At 46.4% G+C, this 19,506-nt stretch overlaps 1 protein-coding gene across 3 annotated transcripts in view; it reads right to left on the reverse strand.

Moving 5' to 3' along the window:
* NXN (nucleoredoxin) overlaps positions 1 to 19,506 on the reverse strand; it is a 143,536-nt gene that overhangs the window by 31,786 nt on the left and 92,244 nt on the right. The window contains exon 1 of one of the 3 annotated variants that reach the window (XM_045526166.1): positions 7,884 to 8,050. The exons of the other annotated variants lie outside the window; for them this stretch is intronic. Within the exon in view, the coding sequence (XP_045382122.1) occupies positions 7,884 to 7,922 (39 nt within the window). The 5' untranslated portion in view covers positions 7,923 to 8,050. Of the gene's footprint in view, positions 1 to 7,883; positions 8,051 to 19,506 lie in introns of those variants that run through there. 3 annotated transcript variants of the gene reach the window in all.

The raw sequence follows: 19,506 nt of genomic DNA on the forward strand, positions 1-19,506 counted from the left end.
GAGTTCATTTCAGTGCATGTCTTGATCTTCACTCAACTGGGAGAGCTACAATATAACTCCATCTTTACTCCTGCTGTTAAAATTTCCTCCAATCAAACCAGCATTTGCCTAAAACCCAAGACGATGCATTAGTGAAGAGTGGGTGATAAGAAACCTCACGCTCCTGCTGCTATGTTCCTGAACTCATGCAAAGCTGACGGCCACCTGCAGTCTCAAAGTCATCCCTCTGCCTACAGGATGGTGACTATCAGAACCACCCAGGACTGAGAGCTAACTGCACTTTTTCTTAAAGCATTTCCCCAAGAATTGAATTCACATTCTTTCTTGGTGTCATATTAGAGCACTGATCATAAGGGCTTCCCCATCATCTCAAGGTTCCTTCTGGGGAGGAAACAGGGTAGTGCAGAAAGAAAACAGGCTTCTGAGGGGCTGGGGTTACATCCTGGCCTGGACACCTTATTAGATGTCAGTAGGTGACAAGGGTTCCAGACTTTGGGCAGGTCATGCCCCCTCTCCTAGCACAGTAATGCTCCTTTCACAGGATGAATGGGGGACTTAAAACCAGGTGACATAGACTCAAGCACTGTGCACGTGGGAGGCATCGTTAATATCCAAATCCAATTTATGCTTATTTCTCCCTTGTCAGCATCCTCTCCCAAAATCATTTTCCTTTCCACTATATTTTAATCAATCAGCCAAATATTAAATAGTTAGCAGGCTGCATGTAAAACTACTCAGAGAACGGGGATATCTTTTTGTAGCAAGTGGTATTTTTGCCATAAGCACCCTCTGCAAAGCACACACATATTTTTTGGCCTGTCTTACATGGTCTGTTTGCCGTCTCCCTCCCCCTGTCTGTTTTTGGATTTCCATATTTTAAAGGGGCATCTGCAATTTTTTTAACTGACTGTGGATTTTGTTTTCTCTCTACTTAAGAGAACTCCGACACCACATCTGATTCTGAAAGGAATTCCCACTTTGTTTCCTCACCTTCTGGCTTGGAAGGCTGAAGTGTGAAATACAGTATAGTCTAGTAGAAAAGAGTGTGGGAAGGAGGGAGTTGAGTCAGGCAGTTCCGTCCTGTCTCAGCAGACTTTGAACCCTGAGAAGGAGGTGAGGGCAAGAGCTCACATTCCACTGGACGTCAAAAACGAATGCAAATGGCAACTTGAACCCTTTAAAAAGGCTGCGCTGACCCATACTGCTGTGGTTGGGAAAGACCAATGACTTTAGCGTCCGGTGTTTGCTCTCTGCAGTGATCATCCTGGCAAAAAGTCCACCAAAAGCTCATTTTGATGGTATCTTTAACTTGCTGAACTGCCTTCTTCCAAGGCTACTCCAAAACCAGGTAACTCCAATAGAATATGTTGCCGCAAAACCCCAACATCTAGTGTCTATGAGTAGTGCACCAAATTCAGAAGCAAGGCCACAAAGATGAAATAGCAAAAAAAAAAAAAAGAGAGAGAGAGAGATAATATTAGCTCAACTTAGCAAAAATCAAAAAAGGATGACAAAATGGGCTATCCAGTTACTTGAAAATTCCCATTCTGTGGCCTGGCAGCTGGTTCTGGTTAAAGAGTCCAAGGTTGTGGCTGGAACTATCATCCTAGGAATGCCGGCCAGAAATGCTTCCACGGTGACCCACAGACAATGAAGCAAGTATCAGGGGCAGGAGGGGGATCGAGAGAACTGTAACACTGCAGACGAGAGAGCCAGAGAGCAGGGCTGATCTGAAACACTGGTGGGATTAGTCAGCACCCGCAGATGCCGCGGGGAAATGCAAACTGGTGATTTCTGAGAAGTCTCAGCTCCTGAGGGTGACACAGAATCTGTCTCTCATGCTAGGGACTGGGTCTTGCACTTGACTGGGGTCTAAGCTTTTATTTCTCAACAGCTGCTGCAAATCTGTGGGATCAGGCCAAAGCTAACACAGATGTAGGATTAATCAGCAAACTCCTTGGCCAGGTCAGCTGGAGCCTTCTCAGGCAAACTTCACCCCTGCCCTTCCACCAAATGCTGCCCATGGTTGAAACCATCCTTTCTGTGAGCAGCATTTGAAAACAGATTCCTAAACATGTCCCTGCACTTCCTAACCAAACAGGACCAAAGCCCATGATATGCAAAGCCTGACAGGAGAAAACCCCTTGTGCCACCCTCCAATGTCAAGGCCGAATGTAGAGGTTACTTAGCACAAGCTCTGGAGCCAGACTGCCCGGGGGGAAGTCTGCTCCAGCCACTTACTAGGTGATGACCTCAGGCAAGCTATCTAACTTCTCTTGGTTTCCTTATCTGTGAAACAGGGGATAACAGAACCTACACCTTAGTGGACTGTCGTGAAGAATAGATGAGTTACATATAGCTGAGGTCCCCAAGCCCCAGGCTGAGGACCGTTACTGGTCTGTGGCCTGTTAGGAACCGGGCGGCACAGTAGGAGGTGAGTGGCAGGCCAGTGAGCAAAGCTTCACCTGTATTTACAGCGGCTCCCCATCACTCGCATCACTGCATAAGCCCTGCCTCCTGTCAGATCAGGAGCACTAACCCTACTGTAAACTGCACATGCGAGGGATCTAGGTTGCACACTCCTTGTGAGAATCTAATGCCTGGTGATCTGAGGTGGAGCTGAGGCAGTGATGCTTGTGCTGGGGAGCTGTTGCAAATACAGATTATCATTAGCAGAGAGGTCTGATTGCACAATAAATGTGATGTGCTTGAATCATCCTGAAACCATTGCTCCCTCCCCCCATGGAAAAACCGTCTTCCATGAAACCATTCCCTGGTGCCAGAAAGGCTGGGGACCGCTGACATACAGTGCTTACAATAAGGCCCAGCACAGATTAGGTACTAAATGTTAGTTGCTATTATTGACATCAACTACTATCATTGTTATTGTTATCCCAGCACCATCTTCTAAATGCTTCAGAAAGACACTGTCCTCATATCCCCAGAGTTAAGACCAAATCTTTGATCCCCTTGTTCCTGGGGCACGATGGCCAGTGTGTGATCTGGCGTGTGTCTGAAATTTCCATGGCCTAGTATACCTGCTGGCCCAGGACAGTGTTTGGCACGTTATGTGTTCAGTAAATGATGGGTGAACAAATGGAAGGAAGGGAGAGAGGAAACACTGTCCTGGGCCGGCCAGCTAAGCTATCAAGTTCAGCTGTTTAAATGGCTTTTTCATGATTAAGAGTCCTCCTTAGTTCTTTGGGGGCCCAGAATGTTCTTGAAATTGCAGAACTCAAAACAAGTGCTAGTGGAATTTAAGCTCTTCTCCCTTTATCCAGCAGTGCCTTTGATCTCTGCACCCTCCCTACCTTCCCATCTCTCCTGTGCCTGGAGCTGACACAGAGAACAGACCAGCTTATGAGACCAAGGAAAAGATGCGGGTGGTCTGGACCAGGCCATCACCAGCTCCTGTGAATTCCAAGCCCTCCTAATGGTTTTGCAATTATCATGTTGGATTTTTATAGCTGATTCTGAGAGAGAAACTATACCCTGAGGGACACAAGAGTGTGAGCTTCAGAAAATAATGTGTCCACTCTGCTTCTAAGGACAAAGCCACCAGAAGTTAAATAAGCTGCATGCCTTCTTTCTGGGTCCCTCTCTGCTACTCCAGGCTATATAAAAGCAAAAAGACAAGACTAGGCCAGGCACAGTGGCTCACGCCCACAATCCCAGTGCTTTGGGAAGCCAAGGCAGGAGGATCACTTGAGCCCCGGAGTTCAAGGTTACAGTGAGCTATACTGATGCCACTGCACTCCAGCCTGGGCAACAGAGACCCTCTCTCAAGGAAAAAAAAAAAAAACTAGGTAAAGGATGTTAAAAATTTATCCTTCATTTTTCTAAATCTCAGGACAGTGAATTTTCTAACTCATTTGCAGCTGACCTATGCAATCCAACAGAGCTTAATTAGCTGCAATTTACAATATGCTAATCAAAGTGCTTCAGGGAAATGAAGGTGGTGAGATACCATATCTGCCTTTAAGAACTTTATATTAATAGTTTCTAAGTGGAAAATGATTAAAATGGTAAATTTTATGTTATGTATATTTCACCACAATAAAAAAATGTGAAGTCGTGACTACGTCTAGGCATAACCTAAGGCAGATGGTGCCAACTGCCAGGAGAAATGAGAAAAAGGGGCAAGAAGGAAGCCCGGCTCTATCCTAGTTTAGGAAATATGCTGGGAATGGCTCTGGATGTTAAATCAAACACACTTTCAAACACACGGTTCAAACATCCTCCGTGTAACCACTTTCCCTGCAAACAGGGGCAGCCACAAGAAACAACAGCTCCCAGTTGAATTTGTTCCTCACTGGTTGTCAAATCTTTAGCCAATGCTCTGGTTTCATGGAGGGCAGGACAGCAGAGATAAAATACAATGGTCAGGAATGCGGCTCTGGAGCCAGACTACCTGGGTTCAAATTCCAGCTCTGCTATATAGCAGCTGGGTGACCTTCAACATGTTATATCACCTCTCGGAGCCTCAGTTTCCTCATGAGAAAATAGGGACATACCAATACCACTTCATACTGTTGCTGTGAGGACTGGATTAATACGTGTCCAACACTTAGAACACTGCTTCATACGTAGTATGTGTTCCACATATGTTAGAAATAATGAAGATGGTGATGCCTCAAAGAATACTGCCATTTCTCCTCAATCATACCTGGAAAAATAGGATGTCTCCTCTAACCCCGTTTAGCACCCATGCCAGCTGCAGGTTCCCACTCTGGTGGAGGGGCTGTGGGAAATAACTTCTTGGGCCTTGTATCAATATGGGATACCCCAGATAGAGGGACCAGGAGACAACCCTATGTAGTAAATGCCAGTTACTTTGAGCCTGGTGTGTGGGACTTAAGTCTTAAGAGCCTCAGGTCACTTGCAAGATATTCTTTTACAAAGCACTTTGCTGCTAGTATGAGAGGCAGGAGGATCTGATATGCTACTTCCTCCTTTTCTCTCTCTATCCAAGAGACGTCTCTCCCCATCAGCAGCCTGCCTCCCACCTTGCTCACCGGTTACAGGCTGTGTTTCCGTCCTAACTTGTCACTCCAGGGTGCTATCAAATACACTGACAGTCCCCAGGATAAAGGGTTGCATGCCATGCTTCTCTTGGGTTGAACACAAAACAATCACTGCCCCTTAAGCCTTTCTCCAGGCGAACCGCCGTGTCCTGGCAGCCCCCTGTCCTCCACTGCATGGAAGCAGAGTGTAGGGGCAGGAGCACAGGAGCAGGGGGCAGATGGTGTGGGTTTGAATCCTGCTCTGCAACCTGGGGCAAATGACTCATCTCTGCACATCGCTGTTTTCAACCACACAATGGTCCTGGGGTGCCTACCTCCTGGGGCTACTGTGAGGATAGATAATCCCTATGAAGTGATTAGGAACATCCCCAGCACACAGTCAGCACTCACGTGAGAATTCTTCTGATGTGTGCCCTTCCAAATTTTATCTCAGAAAGTCCCATGCCAGGAACAGGGGCTGTGCACGTGGCCCCCACACTGCGAGAGCACTTCATAAGCAGTGTTTGACTATGGCGACAAATACACCACAGTGCTGCCAGTCCCAGAGTAATCCACACAAACAAATACGGACAGGACATCTCACAAGGGACTTTCTGCCAGAGTTGGGTAAGCAGGCCACCTCTGACAAAGGAAACGGGGAGCCCAGGGGTCTCTCTTTCCCCAGCAATGGCTCTGGGTTGGGGGGCAAAAGCACAAACTGAACAAGAACGGCAATCCTTCCAGTTACCCCGTCCACTTCGCCACAGCAAGGAAGATACTTCTCAGACTAGTGTCCAGCCTGTGGCTCCTTCTCTCTCAGAAGGAGGGAGTGGCAGAACTCAACTCAGAAACGGTCACTAGTTCTAACCACAACCCACAGAGACACAAGGGGCTAATGGTGACTGTGCAGGTAGGGACAAGAAGTTAAAAAAATACAAAAGCAATTGCTCCACGTGCCTGGAGCCTACGTCTGGCTGCCAGCAATGGCAGTGGACTGCAGTTCTGTGATCCCAGTGGTGAAGGCCACAGCAGGTTACTGGCGAGGATGAAGGGTGACGGGAAAGAGGCCATGGCCCACGTGCAACTAGCGTTCCAGCGCGCTGGTGGCCTCTCCTCCTCTTCCTTTTTGGAGTCACTCCCCAAGCAACTAGGCTACTAAACTTCCTTGCAGAAAGCCACACTTCAGACTGGCTTCAATCAGTGACGACAAATAAATGAGATAAAAAATGATGTCCACAAATACAAAGACAAATGCATAAACGTTTTCTTCCCACCCTTTCCAAAGTGCCGAAATGTAAAATATTTAATTACTCTAGTCCACTGAGGGCGTGGAGAGCCCGGTGCCCTAGCACATGGAACTTGATATCATTTGTAACACCAATTAAGGAGGTTCATTTATTATGCCACACAACTTCCTGCCCTAATGGCTCAACGAGCCAGGAGATGAGCAGTTTGTTGGGAGTACAAAGCACCATATGGCTGCCAGGTTCTCTCTGGCCGACACCACAGACGGAGGGAAAGGCTGCTCCGTTTCCCCACGCTGCAGTTCTCACAAGCTGACAGAAGGGATTTCCTAAAGCCCCATCTGGTATGAAAACCTCTGCTGGGCAGAGTGGTTTGGAACAGTGAGGGGGTAGCTGGTAATGACAGGCTAGGGCCATATGCTCTGAAGAGAGAAGATCTAAAGAAGTGGCTGGGAGTTTGCATATGAGAGGGGGACAGGGAGCCAGAATCGGTCTGGAATCAAAGAGACTGTGTCCCAGCTCCAAAGGCAAGCACTTCTAGTGGGGGATAGGGTTTCTGTGGCTTGTGTCATTGTGGATCTGTTTGCTGATATTGTCAGGAAAGAGTTCAGGTTTGCCCACGTTCACTCTGAGTAGCACACTTTTACTTGAGCGCTGGGACCTTGATCTGCAACCAACCTTCTTTGTGAGATGTGTCACCAGACAAGTTCAACCCAGAATGTTAAGGTCATACCAAAGAGAATGTTTTTACACCAGATCTTTATAGGGCCCATCAGGTTAAAACAACAGAAAAAGGAAGAAAGAAAGTGAAGGAATAAGGATTATGTAGAAGGGAAAGTGCTATTCCTTGCAGACTTGGGGAACCTACTGGAGGAATATGCTTGACAAGGTGGTAATATCTCCAGCTCTCCCCCTTAGTTGGAATGTGGTAGATGCCACCAATTTACCCTAACCAACCCAACCCTTGTGGCTCAGTACAAAACATAAGGCCATCAAATTTGGAAGCTGACCATAGCTGATGAAAGACTTTGCAAAAAATATGCCAGCAAGGTTCTTCCTTTGTTAGTTTTTGTTTGTTTTTCAGATGGGGTCTTGCTATATTGCCCAAGCTGGCCTCAAACTTCTGGGCTGAAGTGATCCTCCTGTCTTAGCTTCTCAAGTAGCTGGGACTATGGGCTCCATAGGCCTGAGCCACCACTAGTACTAAAAAAAAAAAAAAAAAATCCATCCAAGAAGCCTTCTTCATCTGGAAAGAGACCTCTCCACCCCCGTAGACACTGTTGGTGCAGCTTCCTGTGTACAGGACAACAGGGCTCCCCTCGGCCTCCTCAGTTCTGGGCAGGCTGACCAGCCATGACCCTAGAGCTCCAGGCTCTGATTTTCTACTAATGCTCAAACTGAGCACTTGGATAACATGTCCAGCAAGGACTTACTGCACATGATAGAACCCCTGGGACCAGGTACTATGGTGAAAAGTGGCCAGCGAGAAAAGAGAGGTCAATTTCATAAACTATGGAAACAAGGGAGTTTTTAGATGCGAAGTGATCCACCAAGTCAAGAGCAAGAACGAATCCCACCCTGCTACAATCCCATCATCAACATCCTTACAGGGTTTAAAATCAAAAGACTATCTCACCTCTCCCTCCTTAGAGGAGTCCCTTATGCAGCTTTGCATCTTCAGTGCCCTACCTGTCGTAGGTACTCAATCATGGCAATGATGGTGGCTTCTCCCATGTCATCTGACAGGTGAAATGTGAGGCAGAAACAAGCCAGCCCATGTTGCATTTTCACACATTCACCAGGGTCCCTCAGCAGCTACTCAATGCACTGCCATCCAGAACAGAAATAAGGCACAGTCTCAAAACTTTCTGCAGCTTCCTGTAGATTAAGGAACGCGATTGCATAACACCTACTAACCCAAATGCTATTATAAATTACAAGTCAGCAGGGCGAGCTTTTCCACGTCTGCTCTCCGAAATGAAAATAAGAGCAGGAAGTTTGGTTTGTGAGAATGACGGACAGGCTTATCATTTCAGCACCATCCCTACCTGTTCCACCACGGAGCCATTACCACTCAGCGCAGCAAGCTTTTCAATTTCCTACTTGATTGTTATTTCATCAGGACTTTTTTTTTTTTTTTTTGCCTTGGCTGCATAGAAAGCTCTGTTTCTTGGCAGAACTTTCCGAGTGCCCAGTTATAAACCCCTTGTTACCACTTTCCTGCTTCAGGAAGTCCCCACTGAGCCCCAGCCAAATGACAAGGAGAGGAAAGGAAACATTTACAATGATGTGAGAAATTCCCAGTCTGGAAAAAAAAGATCAAAGGGGATAGTCATAAGGGACCCTTCTGCATGGAGCCTGGCACGGAAAGGCCCTCTATAAATTGGACTGGGCTGGTCCAAGAAGGTAACCACATCACCTCCCGGGGAACCCAGCAAGCCAGGCGCCTCCACGGCTCTGAAAACAGTATCAGCCACGCTGCTGCGGATGGGCTGTGTCCAGGGCAAAAGGAATCGTGTCCTGCACTAAGAAACTGTGATCACCATGTACCGAGATGCCTTATATAGAAACGGACTGTGGCTTGCAGTGTTCCCCTGTACCAGCTCTTGAAATGAAAGGGTTCCACAGCACAGCGAAATAAGTAACAGCAGGGAGAAAGAGAGAGGGAGGTAAATTGTTTGGAAAGTAGAAGACAGGGTGGAAAAGATGAAATTCAAGACAGATGTGTGAGGGCTGCAAACATATGTCTTTGAATTTATGCATCCAAGTGATTCATGTAGAATGAAGGAAAAAGAACTACATACCCAATATAGAAATAAATATAGGAGTAAATACAGAACCAAGTATCACATTCCCCTATTCTTCCAAAGAAACATCAATTCGCATCTCTCTTTCTGCTGAATAAAGGTGTTATGCAACAGGGTGAGTGAAGGATTCAAGATGAAATGCTATTAATTAAGCAGAGGTTTTCTGTGGTCCCTTGTCACTCTCAGGAGGACGTCAACTACCAACAATTCATTTCTAATTACCGAACACTGATTCTTATCTCCACAAGGTATTGCCGCTGCTTAACGTCAGCAGAATTGAAAAAACAGTGATATTTGCCAGGTTAATGCCTGGCCATTAAGAAAAAAATAAAACAGGAAATTTAGATGGGCGTTTCCATCAAAACACAAAAGTCCAAGACTCTGGCCGGAAAGACATTTTTACAATGCAGTATTAGTGTGTGTTGTTTTACTTCTAAACAGCTAACTCAAAGGGGCCACCGCACAATTGGTTCCAAATGCCTCATACTGGGAAAAAACGCAGGCGGCCTGCTTCGCTGGTTAATATCTCTCAGTTTGAGGCTTTAGAAGGTAACAACAAGAAAGAGGACAACAGCAGGAGTGTCCCCGATGCTAGATGTGCTAGAAAGATGGGATGAAGCAGGGTCCAGGGACATAACACAGTGGGTGGGGGAGGTGACTGAGTTTTTCTGGATAGCTCAAGTGCCACCCATCATGTCCACACCATGCTCATGTTTAGTTGTTTTTCTTCAATAGACATTTATTGAGCATCCAAAACCTACTGAGTATTTGTGCCAGAGGCTGTGGGGCTAGAAAGATTAAGACAAAGCTCCCTGACATTAAGGGAGGAGAGGAGCCTGACAAGTACCCAAGCCTGATTTCTTCCTTGGACACTCCACCTGGGTGCCAGTCCCTGCCCTACCCACATCCCGAGCAGTGGTGCGCCTAGGGGCATGCCTGTCCCATGGGCTCCCGTCCTGGGCCATCCGTGATTACACCGCATATGGACACTGGATCTAGGACCAATCATACTCTCTCCTGGGAACTTAGAAATGGGATACAAAGATGGATTCAGTAAGATCAGAGCTTCCCAACCAGTGCGCTACAAACAGGCTATAGGAGGGCGCCATATGGATCCTCTCAGCCCTTGGGGCAGCTGGAGCCCCTTCTCCCTCCAAGTCCTTGTCCTCTGGTGGCCAGCTGCCTTGTCCCTTTACCCCTGCAGACAAGCAATGATCATTTCCCACGTGTGGCAGCACGAGGAAAAGGTAGAGAAGTGCTGATTAGATGGATGGTGGTGGAGTGGGGACCAAAAACTCACGTCAAGGACAGGCAGGAGCAGCCTTGTTGGGCCAGGGACAAGCAGAGAGAAACAGAGCTGACAGAGAGAAGGGGACAGAGAAGGGCCAGCACGAAAGACACCAAAAGAGGGGAGAGCAAAGGAGAGAAATGGCACAGCCCCAAGGAGGGTGAGAGGGACCCTGAAATCCCCATTTCTGGTCCCTCTGGGTCCCGGCTGAACGCAGTTTCCTGGATCTGAGGCCCATGTGATTAGTGACTGTATTCTGAGAGTCTAACCCAATCTATTTATGCCAGTTTGAGTGACTTTCTGCTCCTGGTAAACAACTCCTAACTAAGCCAGGTGTGTGGGTATGTGTGCACAGAGGGCCCACGGACATCACGAAATCCTCACTGCTTAAAACACCAGGGAAAGAAAAGCAAAATTACCTTACGCTGTCTATCTTTTCAAATCCCTTTCTCACGTATCACTCTTCTATCCTCCCCGCAGAGCCCTGGGGTCCTGGGGAGAAACTCCTGCTCGTGCCAGGCATGCGGAGGAGGAAGCAAGACAACTTGTCCCAGATGACAGGGCACACAGTCCCAGGGTCTCTGCCCCGCCGCCAGCAGCCCTTGAAATACAGAACTTCAATGTGAGCCTAAAAGACCTCGTACGTTTCGCATGTGTGTGGATATGAGAAAAATCAGTCTGCCGCTCTGATCTGTGGGTCAAACGAAGTGAAGGTGGCCGTGAACAAACTAACAAACTTGCCAAGAGAAGCCCTTTTTTGAGGTCCCAGAGCGAGGTTCTTCCTCCAGGAAGGTTCTGTACTCTCTTTGTCTCCCGGGGACGCTGCCCTGAGCTGAGTCAGGAGGGAAGAAAGTCTGAGGTTTCTTCTATGGACAAGATGAATGGCCACTTTATTTTCTTATTTTTATTTTTTGCCAAAGCATTTAAGGAATTGTTATTCGGATACTGGGACACAAAGTGAGAATCTGGGTTCCTGGAGGCCCACAACCAGGCCTGCGTGCCAATCAGCTGCCCTCCCCACCTGCAATAAATTCCACCACCTTCCTAACATCCATGCTGGCAAGTGAGGAACAGCAAATATGCTCAAGTCACCGGTCAGGAGCGATGTCCTGGTCCACTTCAAGTTCTTTTTTTATAACCTAGGGCCCAGATTTTGCATTTTTGAGCTCAATCCAATTCTCCCTTTCTGGTGCCCTGCCAGCCAGCACGGTCCATTGGTCACAAATGGGCCTATCCTGTGATCAAGCACCAAGTTCTCGTGGCCAGCCAGCACCATGCACCCATGGCCATAGCGGGCAGAGGCAAGAAAAAAGCCCAAGCGCTGTCTGCTCCCAGGGGGAGGCCAGGGCCCTGTGCACCAGCGGCTTCGAGGGGATGCCCCCCGTCCTGATGTCCAGCTCTGAGATCCCTTCCAGGAGCTGCTGCTGGTCCTAACTGAGATCCTCTCCACACATGACCCTCATCCCTTCAAGCACATTCCCAAGGTTTAATAGCACACATTAAAGTGCTATTCGGAAGCAGACACAGCAAGTCTCCCCCAGCTTTAGTTTCCAAAAGACAGCTCGGTGAGGGACTGCTGTCAGCGGACACTCCCAGGCCAGGTGCACCCCCGCACTCTCCTCTGGGCTGGTTCCGGAAGCCCAGTGCCACAGAACCGAAATGGGCTGAGCATAAGGTTTCTGAGGTTGCAACAAGACTTGATTTTCTCCTCCAGAACAGAAATGTCCCAGTGAATCAGCCCTTGAATATGCCACTAATCACTTGCTTAGGAAACTTAAACTGCTGAGGCCTTCTGAATAAAAACCACACATAAATTGATTCTCCATAAGGAGCGTGAGCTTTCTGGGACAGCCTGACCGTTTTAAAGTGCACAATAATTCTGTCAACCTTTAGCAGAATAGCAGAACCGAACTGTTACATGTCAACAAGTTTCAAACTGGTCTCTGGACCACCCGTGGAAGGGTCTGTGTCCAAAAGCAGGGCAATTCGGTGCAGAAGCAAGGTTCCAGCGCCCTTGAGCTCTGCTCTTTGCTAAGCAACGGAGAGCCCCAAACTTCCTCAGGGTGAAATGAAGATGGCCGGGACAAAGGGTGAGGCCAGCCCTGCCTGCTCCTGAGAGCAGCTGCAGGCTGCCGGGGACAGAAATGCTCAGACTGCGCAAGGGAAGCGAGCAGGGGCGCTGAGGGGTCACAGAAGAAATGTGAGGCCGTGTCCCCCAGCCACAAGGGAGGGCAGGCTGGGAAGCAGAATGGCCAAGCCGGCGGGCTGTGTACGTCACTTCACTTCTCTAAGAAAGCTACTTCCGCTGTAAACTGGGGAAAAAAATCACCGTTCTTGCCTCATAGGCTTGCTATGAGGATCAAACCAGACGCGAAATCCAGATGGCTTCTTCCAGCACCCACGTTTCCCAAACTCAGTCATTGGCATATACCATTCACAATTTGTGCCCCTATAACTCTGGCTCTTATTTACTTATTTTGCTTTGAGTAGATTCCTTTTTAAAAAACAAATCTATTTTGAACATGGCAATTGTACATCGAGAATCAGCACCACTTGCCATAAACAGAGGGTAAGTGTCAAAATAAAAACAATGACGACCAAACGATTATTAAATTTGATCTCGCCCATGCCGCCTGCAGAAGGCTGATGTCTGCTTGCTCTACTGGAAGGGAGATTAGCAAGTTTTCCAGTGGTTTAAAGATGGAGCAGCACATCAAGACTTTCTCCTGATATAACCAGAGACTTGAAACAGAGAATGGAAAAAGCATGATGTAGCTCAGTCAGGGGCGCCAATCTCAGTAACAGTCATGCCACCGTAATTCCTAGGTCCTGTGCCAGGGGAGGCAGTGGTGAGAAAAGGGAACAAGAATCCGGTGCCTGGCTTATCCCTGCACGCCTTCCAAGGCCCTGCAGCCTCCAGAAGGCTCTTGGCCAAGGAGGAAACCCTGCTGGCTTGGCCTCAGTTCTCCTGCCGTCTGGGGGACTCTGCCCCACAAGCCCCATCAGTGAGAACCCACCTCAGCCACAGCCAAGTGGAGTCTCCATGAAGGACCTCATGAAATTCACCACTGACCAAGAGGCGGGCTGCACGCTCCCCAGATGCCTCGTGCCGACAGCTGTGTCTTGCTCCCCAAATGTATGCCCGTTTTCTCTCTCCTTTCTATATCCAGAAAAAGTCAGGAGGGGATATGCAGACAGGCTTGCGTCTGAGTGTCCACACTGATGTCCACAAAGTTTCAAGGGGAAAAATACCCACTTCCTTTCCTTCCTGACCTGGCTCCCAGAGCTCTGAGTTGGTGTCAGATTTGGATCTGGGCACCTGGAAGTGTGTGTGGAACAGCAAGTAGGGTTGGATAGGTGGGGGGCGGGAGCCAGGGAGGACCACAGTCTACTCTCTGAGTCAGCCCTGGGGTTAGGCTTTAGCCAACCCTAACTGTACCCATCCTTGCAAAGGAGGCCTGGAGGTCTCTCCAGCACAAATTGCAAATCGGAAGGAAAGAGCTTCACCAACAATGTTTAATGCAGTATTTCCCTAGGCCAATCTGCATCAGAATACCCTGGGGTAATGCAAATTTCTGGGCCCCACCTTTGACTCATTGAATCTGACTCTGGGTATGAGACTCAAAAATGTCAATTTCAAAAATAATAATAATAATAATAAAAAAACAGTGCCCAGTAACTCATGCCCACTGAAGTCTGAGCCACCCGGGCTCTTTCCCACATGGTATCCTTTTGTTGTTACTGCACTCCCTCCAGCCACCCCCCCCCTTAATTCTTACTGTCCTTGTCCTGAAGATCTCAGGTCAAAGATCACCTCCCCAGGGAGCCTCTCTGCCCACTGCCCCCTTCCAAGTCTAGGTCCAGGTCCCCCATTTTATGTCCAAGCCCTGGCACTCTTCCTTCATAGTACTTATCACAATTTTCACTATATATTTGTGACTTGTCGAATAATGTCTGTCTTCCCCACTGGACTCTAGAGCTCTGGGGGGAGCAGGGAGGTATTAATATTTAGCTCACCCTAGCTGATTGTACCCCAGCTTCCAGCATAGTGCCTGGCACAAAGTAGGCTTACAATAAAACTACTTGTTGATTAAGTAAATGAATCTGGAATAACTGCTTCTAATTCTCATTTTCCACCATACCCCACTGTTCTCACTGAGGTTTTTCAGGTACTTGGAGTCCTTGTTATAGCAGGTACTGGGAAGGGGGGACCCTGCTGCTAAAATATTTCTCAGTTAAACAGACTTTAAATGATCCCACCTGCTTACCTGAGTGGAGTTTTAAGAGTTTAAAACTTTTCATATACTAATATAGAATGGTAAGAGGCAGCCACCAAATCTCCTGAATCTGACATCACCCCAAGGGGCTCCAGGAAAGCTTTGCCCAGGGTGACAAGCAGAGGGAAGTGAACACTTTCTACCCAATCTAAAATATCTCCTCTAAGGCTAGTAAAAACTTGACGGCTACCCCCCCCCATTGAAATGTGGGTAAAATTTCCCCCAGATTTATCCCATAAGTTCTATTCATGAAAAAGTCTGTTGAAAAGCTTTGTTTGAATTAGTGTAACTCTCTCTGAAAATGTGCCCCAGAAGGGAGCAATCCTCTCATTCTTCAACAAGTGGAGGCACAGTCCCATCTGATCCACCACCAGTTCTGGCAGCCAGATACCCACAAACGTTTAGCTCTGCCATGGGATATGTAGAATAAATTAAGTTTAGGGGGAAAAATCATAAAACAAGCCTCTAAGTCTAAAGACTCTGTGTACCTTGGCAGGGGGAATGTGTGTGTTACAACAAACCCTACCCCGTGTGCCAGAGAACTCCATCCAGACCAGCAGAAAGTGATTCCTGTCATATGAGACGGGCAACTCAACAGCCGTGCCCTAGGGGAGAGGGAGATAAGCGGGTCCAATCCAGCCTTGCATCTGCCAAAATTCTTTTCCATCACGGCTGAGGAAAGAAAAGGCCTAAAACCCTGAATGAGAGAAGATGGACATTCTAGAGTCAAAGCTTTTGCAAGCACAAAACAAACATTAAACTCCTCAGGAAGGCTTTCTCATTGAGGCCTTTACCTGCCGGGACTCTGATTGGACGTGTTCTGGAAGGAGAAGAATCTTAAGTCATTGTAGGGCACGCTCTAGGATGGAAACCTAATGGGTTCCAGCGGTCTTGCTAAGTACTTGTCTTTCACTAGAAACTCTGATTTCCATGAGCCTGCCCTGCACCTGAATGACCAAGTTCACCTGGACCCAGGCAGACTAATTAGTTTACAAGGCTCAGCCGTATCATCCGCAATAAAGTGAGACTACACTAGTACGACTGATCCATCATTGGCAAAAGAGGCATCAGAGAGGGCCAGGCACGGTGGCTCACGCCTGTAATCCTAGCACTCTAGGAGGCCGAGGCGGGAGAATCCCTTGAGGTCAGGAGTTCGAGACCAACCTGAGCAAGAGCGAGACCTTGTCTCTACTAAAAATAGAAAGAATTCATATGGGCAGCTAAAAATATACATAGAAAAAAATTAGCCGGGCATGGTGGTGCATGCCTGTAGTCCCAGCTACTCGGGAGGCTGAGGCAGTAGGATTGCTTGAGCCCAGGAGTTTGAGGTTGCTGTGAGCTAGGCTGACGCCACGGCACTCTAGCCCGGGCAACAGAGTGAGATTCTGTCTCAAAAAAAAAAAAAAAAAAAAAAAAAAAAGAGGCATCGGAGAGTACTGATTGGTGACTTGCTTAGTCAGTCAGGGTTTCTCAGGCCAGTGTTTCATATGGGACGCAGGCCACCTCATGCCCATCGTGCTTTTTACCATCTGTGGAGAAATCCCCCAGAAACATCAGATTATCTACAGCTTTTTAAGGACTTTTGCTTCTTCAGGTAGGTAAAGGTCATGTAATTCAGCCAAGTTCATTGCCACTTTATAACAAGGATGATTTTCCTCCAGTTTCCAATAACATGTTACTCCTTCTGTCTGAGACCTCATGAGAATGGCCTTTACCATCCACATTTCTATCAACATTCTGTTCATGACCACCTAGGTATTCTCTGTGAAGACTGATGTTTTCTCTATAGCTCTCCTCTTTTCTTTCTGAGCCCTTACCAGAACTGCCTTTCAAGTTCTGTTCACCGCAATGTAGGCTTTTTCTATTGTGAACCTCAAAGTCTTCCAGCCTCTAAACATTGCCCAGTTCCAAAACTACTTCCACATTTTCAGTTATTTGTTAGAGCAGCACCCCCACTGCTTGGTACCAATTTACTTCTGTTTTAGCGCTTTCAGGCTGCTATAATAGGACACCACAGACTGGGGGACTTAGAAACAACAGAAATTAATTTCTCACAGTTCTGGAGGCTGGGAAGTCCAAGATCAAGAGGCCAGCAGATTCCGTGTCTGGTGAGGGCCTGCTTCCTGGTTCACAGATGGTGCTCTCTTATTGCATCATTATATGGTAGAAGAGGTCTCTCTTAGGTCTCTTCTATAAGGGCACTAATCCCATTCATGAGATCCCCACTCCCATGATCTAATCACCTCCCAAAGGCCCCATTTCCTAATACCATCACCTTGAGGGTAAGGATTTCAACACATGAATTTTGGGAGGATACAAACATTCAGACCCAAGCATAGGCCAAGGTCATGAACTCAACTTTGGGCTACTGAGACTTGTTCAGAACCTGTATTATAAATAGTTATACAAGAGTCACAATGAGAAATGTTTTCCCAAGGAGCAGTTTCAAACAGATTAGAACAGGTTTCCATTCTGGACTCTCTTCTTTGTAACTTGTTCCTAATGATCTAATAACTGATGCCACTTTGGGATGAGGTGGGCACATGCACTCTCCAACAAAAAATACGGATAGGCCTTCTTTTACCATATATGATGTGAGTTTATCACCTCGATGGGACAACTGACCTTGCTAACTAACTGTTGCCAGAAAGGCTAAACACCAACTATTCTAAAGCTAAAGTTATTATTTTGGGTAGATGCTTCCCACTTTTTAGTTTATTTTAGTTGCTTGATTTTTAAATTAAGTAACAATCCCATATGACAAGCTACTTCCTTTAGTTACCATCAAAATAGTTTATCCCTGAGAGTTCAGCAGGAACCAGGAGCAAAGCTGGGTAGTCAGTGAGGGATGTGCTGAGGGTTTTCTTTCTTGGCCAAGGTGACTGAGTGGTTTTACATATTCTAAACTTCGTTCAGTCTCAAAACATGTCATATTGGGTGGAACTTGGGAACTCACTCACTCCCCCAACTATCTGTGTGCCAGAGCAGATTCAGAAGTGTTTCTGAGAGGAGTCCTAGCCCTCCCACCAGGAGCCCTCCCTTGACAAAGCTGAGCGCAGGAGTAACACGGCCTTCCAGCCTGTTTTATTGGGCTCCCTGGCTTTCACAAGAGGGTGCCAACCATAGGTGACTACGGTCCAGGCATAACCAGGAAGTACAATATTGAACTCACTGCCCTTCACCTGGGGGAGAGAAATGTTTGAAGAATATCCTTCCAGGTTATCTAAAATATGTGCCTACTTTAAGGCAGAGCCGTAGGGAGCTGAACTTCATACTGACCACTTCTCAAAGTAGTTTCACCAAATGTCTCTTTGGTGGAATGCCATCAGTGTCCATCGGTGGCTATCTTAAGACAGTACAGATGTATAATAAGATACTATCGAAGGCATCACTCCATAGACCACACAAATTCCTCTCTATGTGGGTTCCCGGAAGAAATATCCATGTTCTTCTTAAGGACTTGGTTTGATTTTATCTTGCAGACACTACAAATTGTGGAGCAGATATGGTTTTCTTTTTTCTCACTGGCTATTAGGAAGCTCATGAAAAATTTTACCTTCCCATGTAGCAGATACACAGGTCACCGTGACACATATTTTTAGTCACATGGTTAATTCTATTTTGTCATCTTCTTACTTTATTTCTTATCTTGTATATTTTATATCCTTGCTTTTCATTTTGTCTTACCTTTATTTTATCCTGGCACATTTTATGCTGTCTTTTAAGTCAGCTTAAATCGTTTTTTTAACATGTAGGGATATGTTTTGTTTCTAGAAGAAACTTCAGTCCCCTTGATCTGAAATAAGGACTTTTTTTCAGATATACATAAAACTATTGTGAAACCTCTACTTTTCAAGAATATTCATTAAAGCAGTGGCTGTCTGTATCAGTGGTTACCATCTTCCCAAATATCACCAGGGTCATCAAAATATGGCATTGGGCAATGCTTTTCTAAGTGGAATTCCTTATTTACACCTGGAGGAAATCTTTTTCAGGTGGCACAAGTATTCCTAAATAACACTGAATAAAACAGTGAGAATGCTATTCACTTTGTAATTTTCTTTTGGTCCTTCCAATTACTATAGGAGAAAAGTCTTAATTTGATGTCAACAAATGATTAACATGTCTCCAACACCCGCTCATCTCCTTTTTTAATCAAAGATATAAATCTAAATCTTATAAATGAATGTATTTAAGGAAAAATATCAAATAAACGGTAGTATACCTGATATTCTGATATGACAAAACCACAAAGGTGATACTGGTATGACTGAGATATGGAAGATATTTGCACAGTGAAAACCTCAAGCTTCACCTTCTACCCCATATCCTGCCAAGAGCAGGCAGTGGCCAATTTTCTGAATTTATTTACTCTACTTTGAATGCCCTGACATGATCAAAATGGACTTCATCCACCAAGGAAGAACTGACAAAATGATTTAACGTTGGAAAGATCTGGTCAAAGGCCACCCCACTTCCACTATCTGGGAGAGTATCTTCACTGAGAAAATTTGCCAGTCAAGAAAAGGACCAAGTTATTCCAGGAAATCCTTTCAGATCCAGTTTCCTGTCCAGCTATAGTTTTAAGATGAAGTCTTCCCAGGCTGACCCCTAAGCCATATTTAATGAAACCCATTAGTTGTGTTTTTCCATGTTGACCAGTAATAGTTCAAAGCTGTCACTCAGAAGTGGGATAAAAAGTCACTCCTTAAATTCACCAAAGGAGTTAAAACCAGAAATACTGGAGAGATTCCTACTGAGGTCATTCGGAGTTTAAGGGAAATTTTTGGTTTGGGTTTTCTCCTAGTTTTAATTGCTTGTAAAAAGCTCCTTAATGTCAAGTAAAGAACAACAACAACAAATGTGAAAAGTTAACTTCCCCGAGAT

The sequence above is a fragment of the Lemur catta genome, chromosome 15, assembly GCF_020740605.2.
Source record: "Lemur catta isolate mLemCat1 chromosome 15, mLemCat1.pri, whole genome shotgun sequence".
Taxonomy (NCBI): domain Eukaryota; kingdom Metazoa; phylum Chordata; class Mammalia; order Primates; family Lemuridae; genus Lemur; species Lemur catta.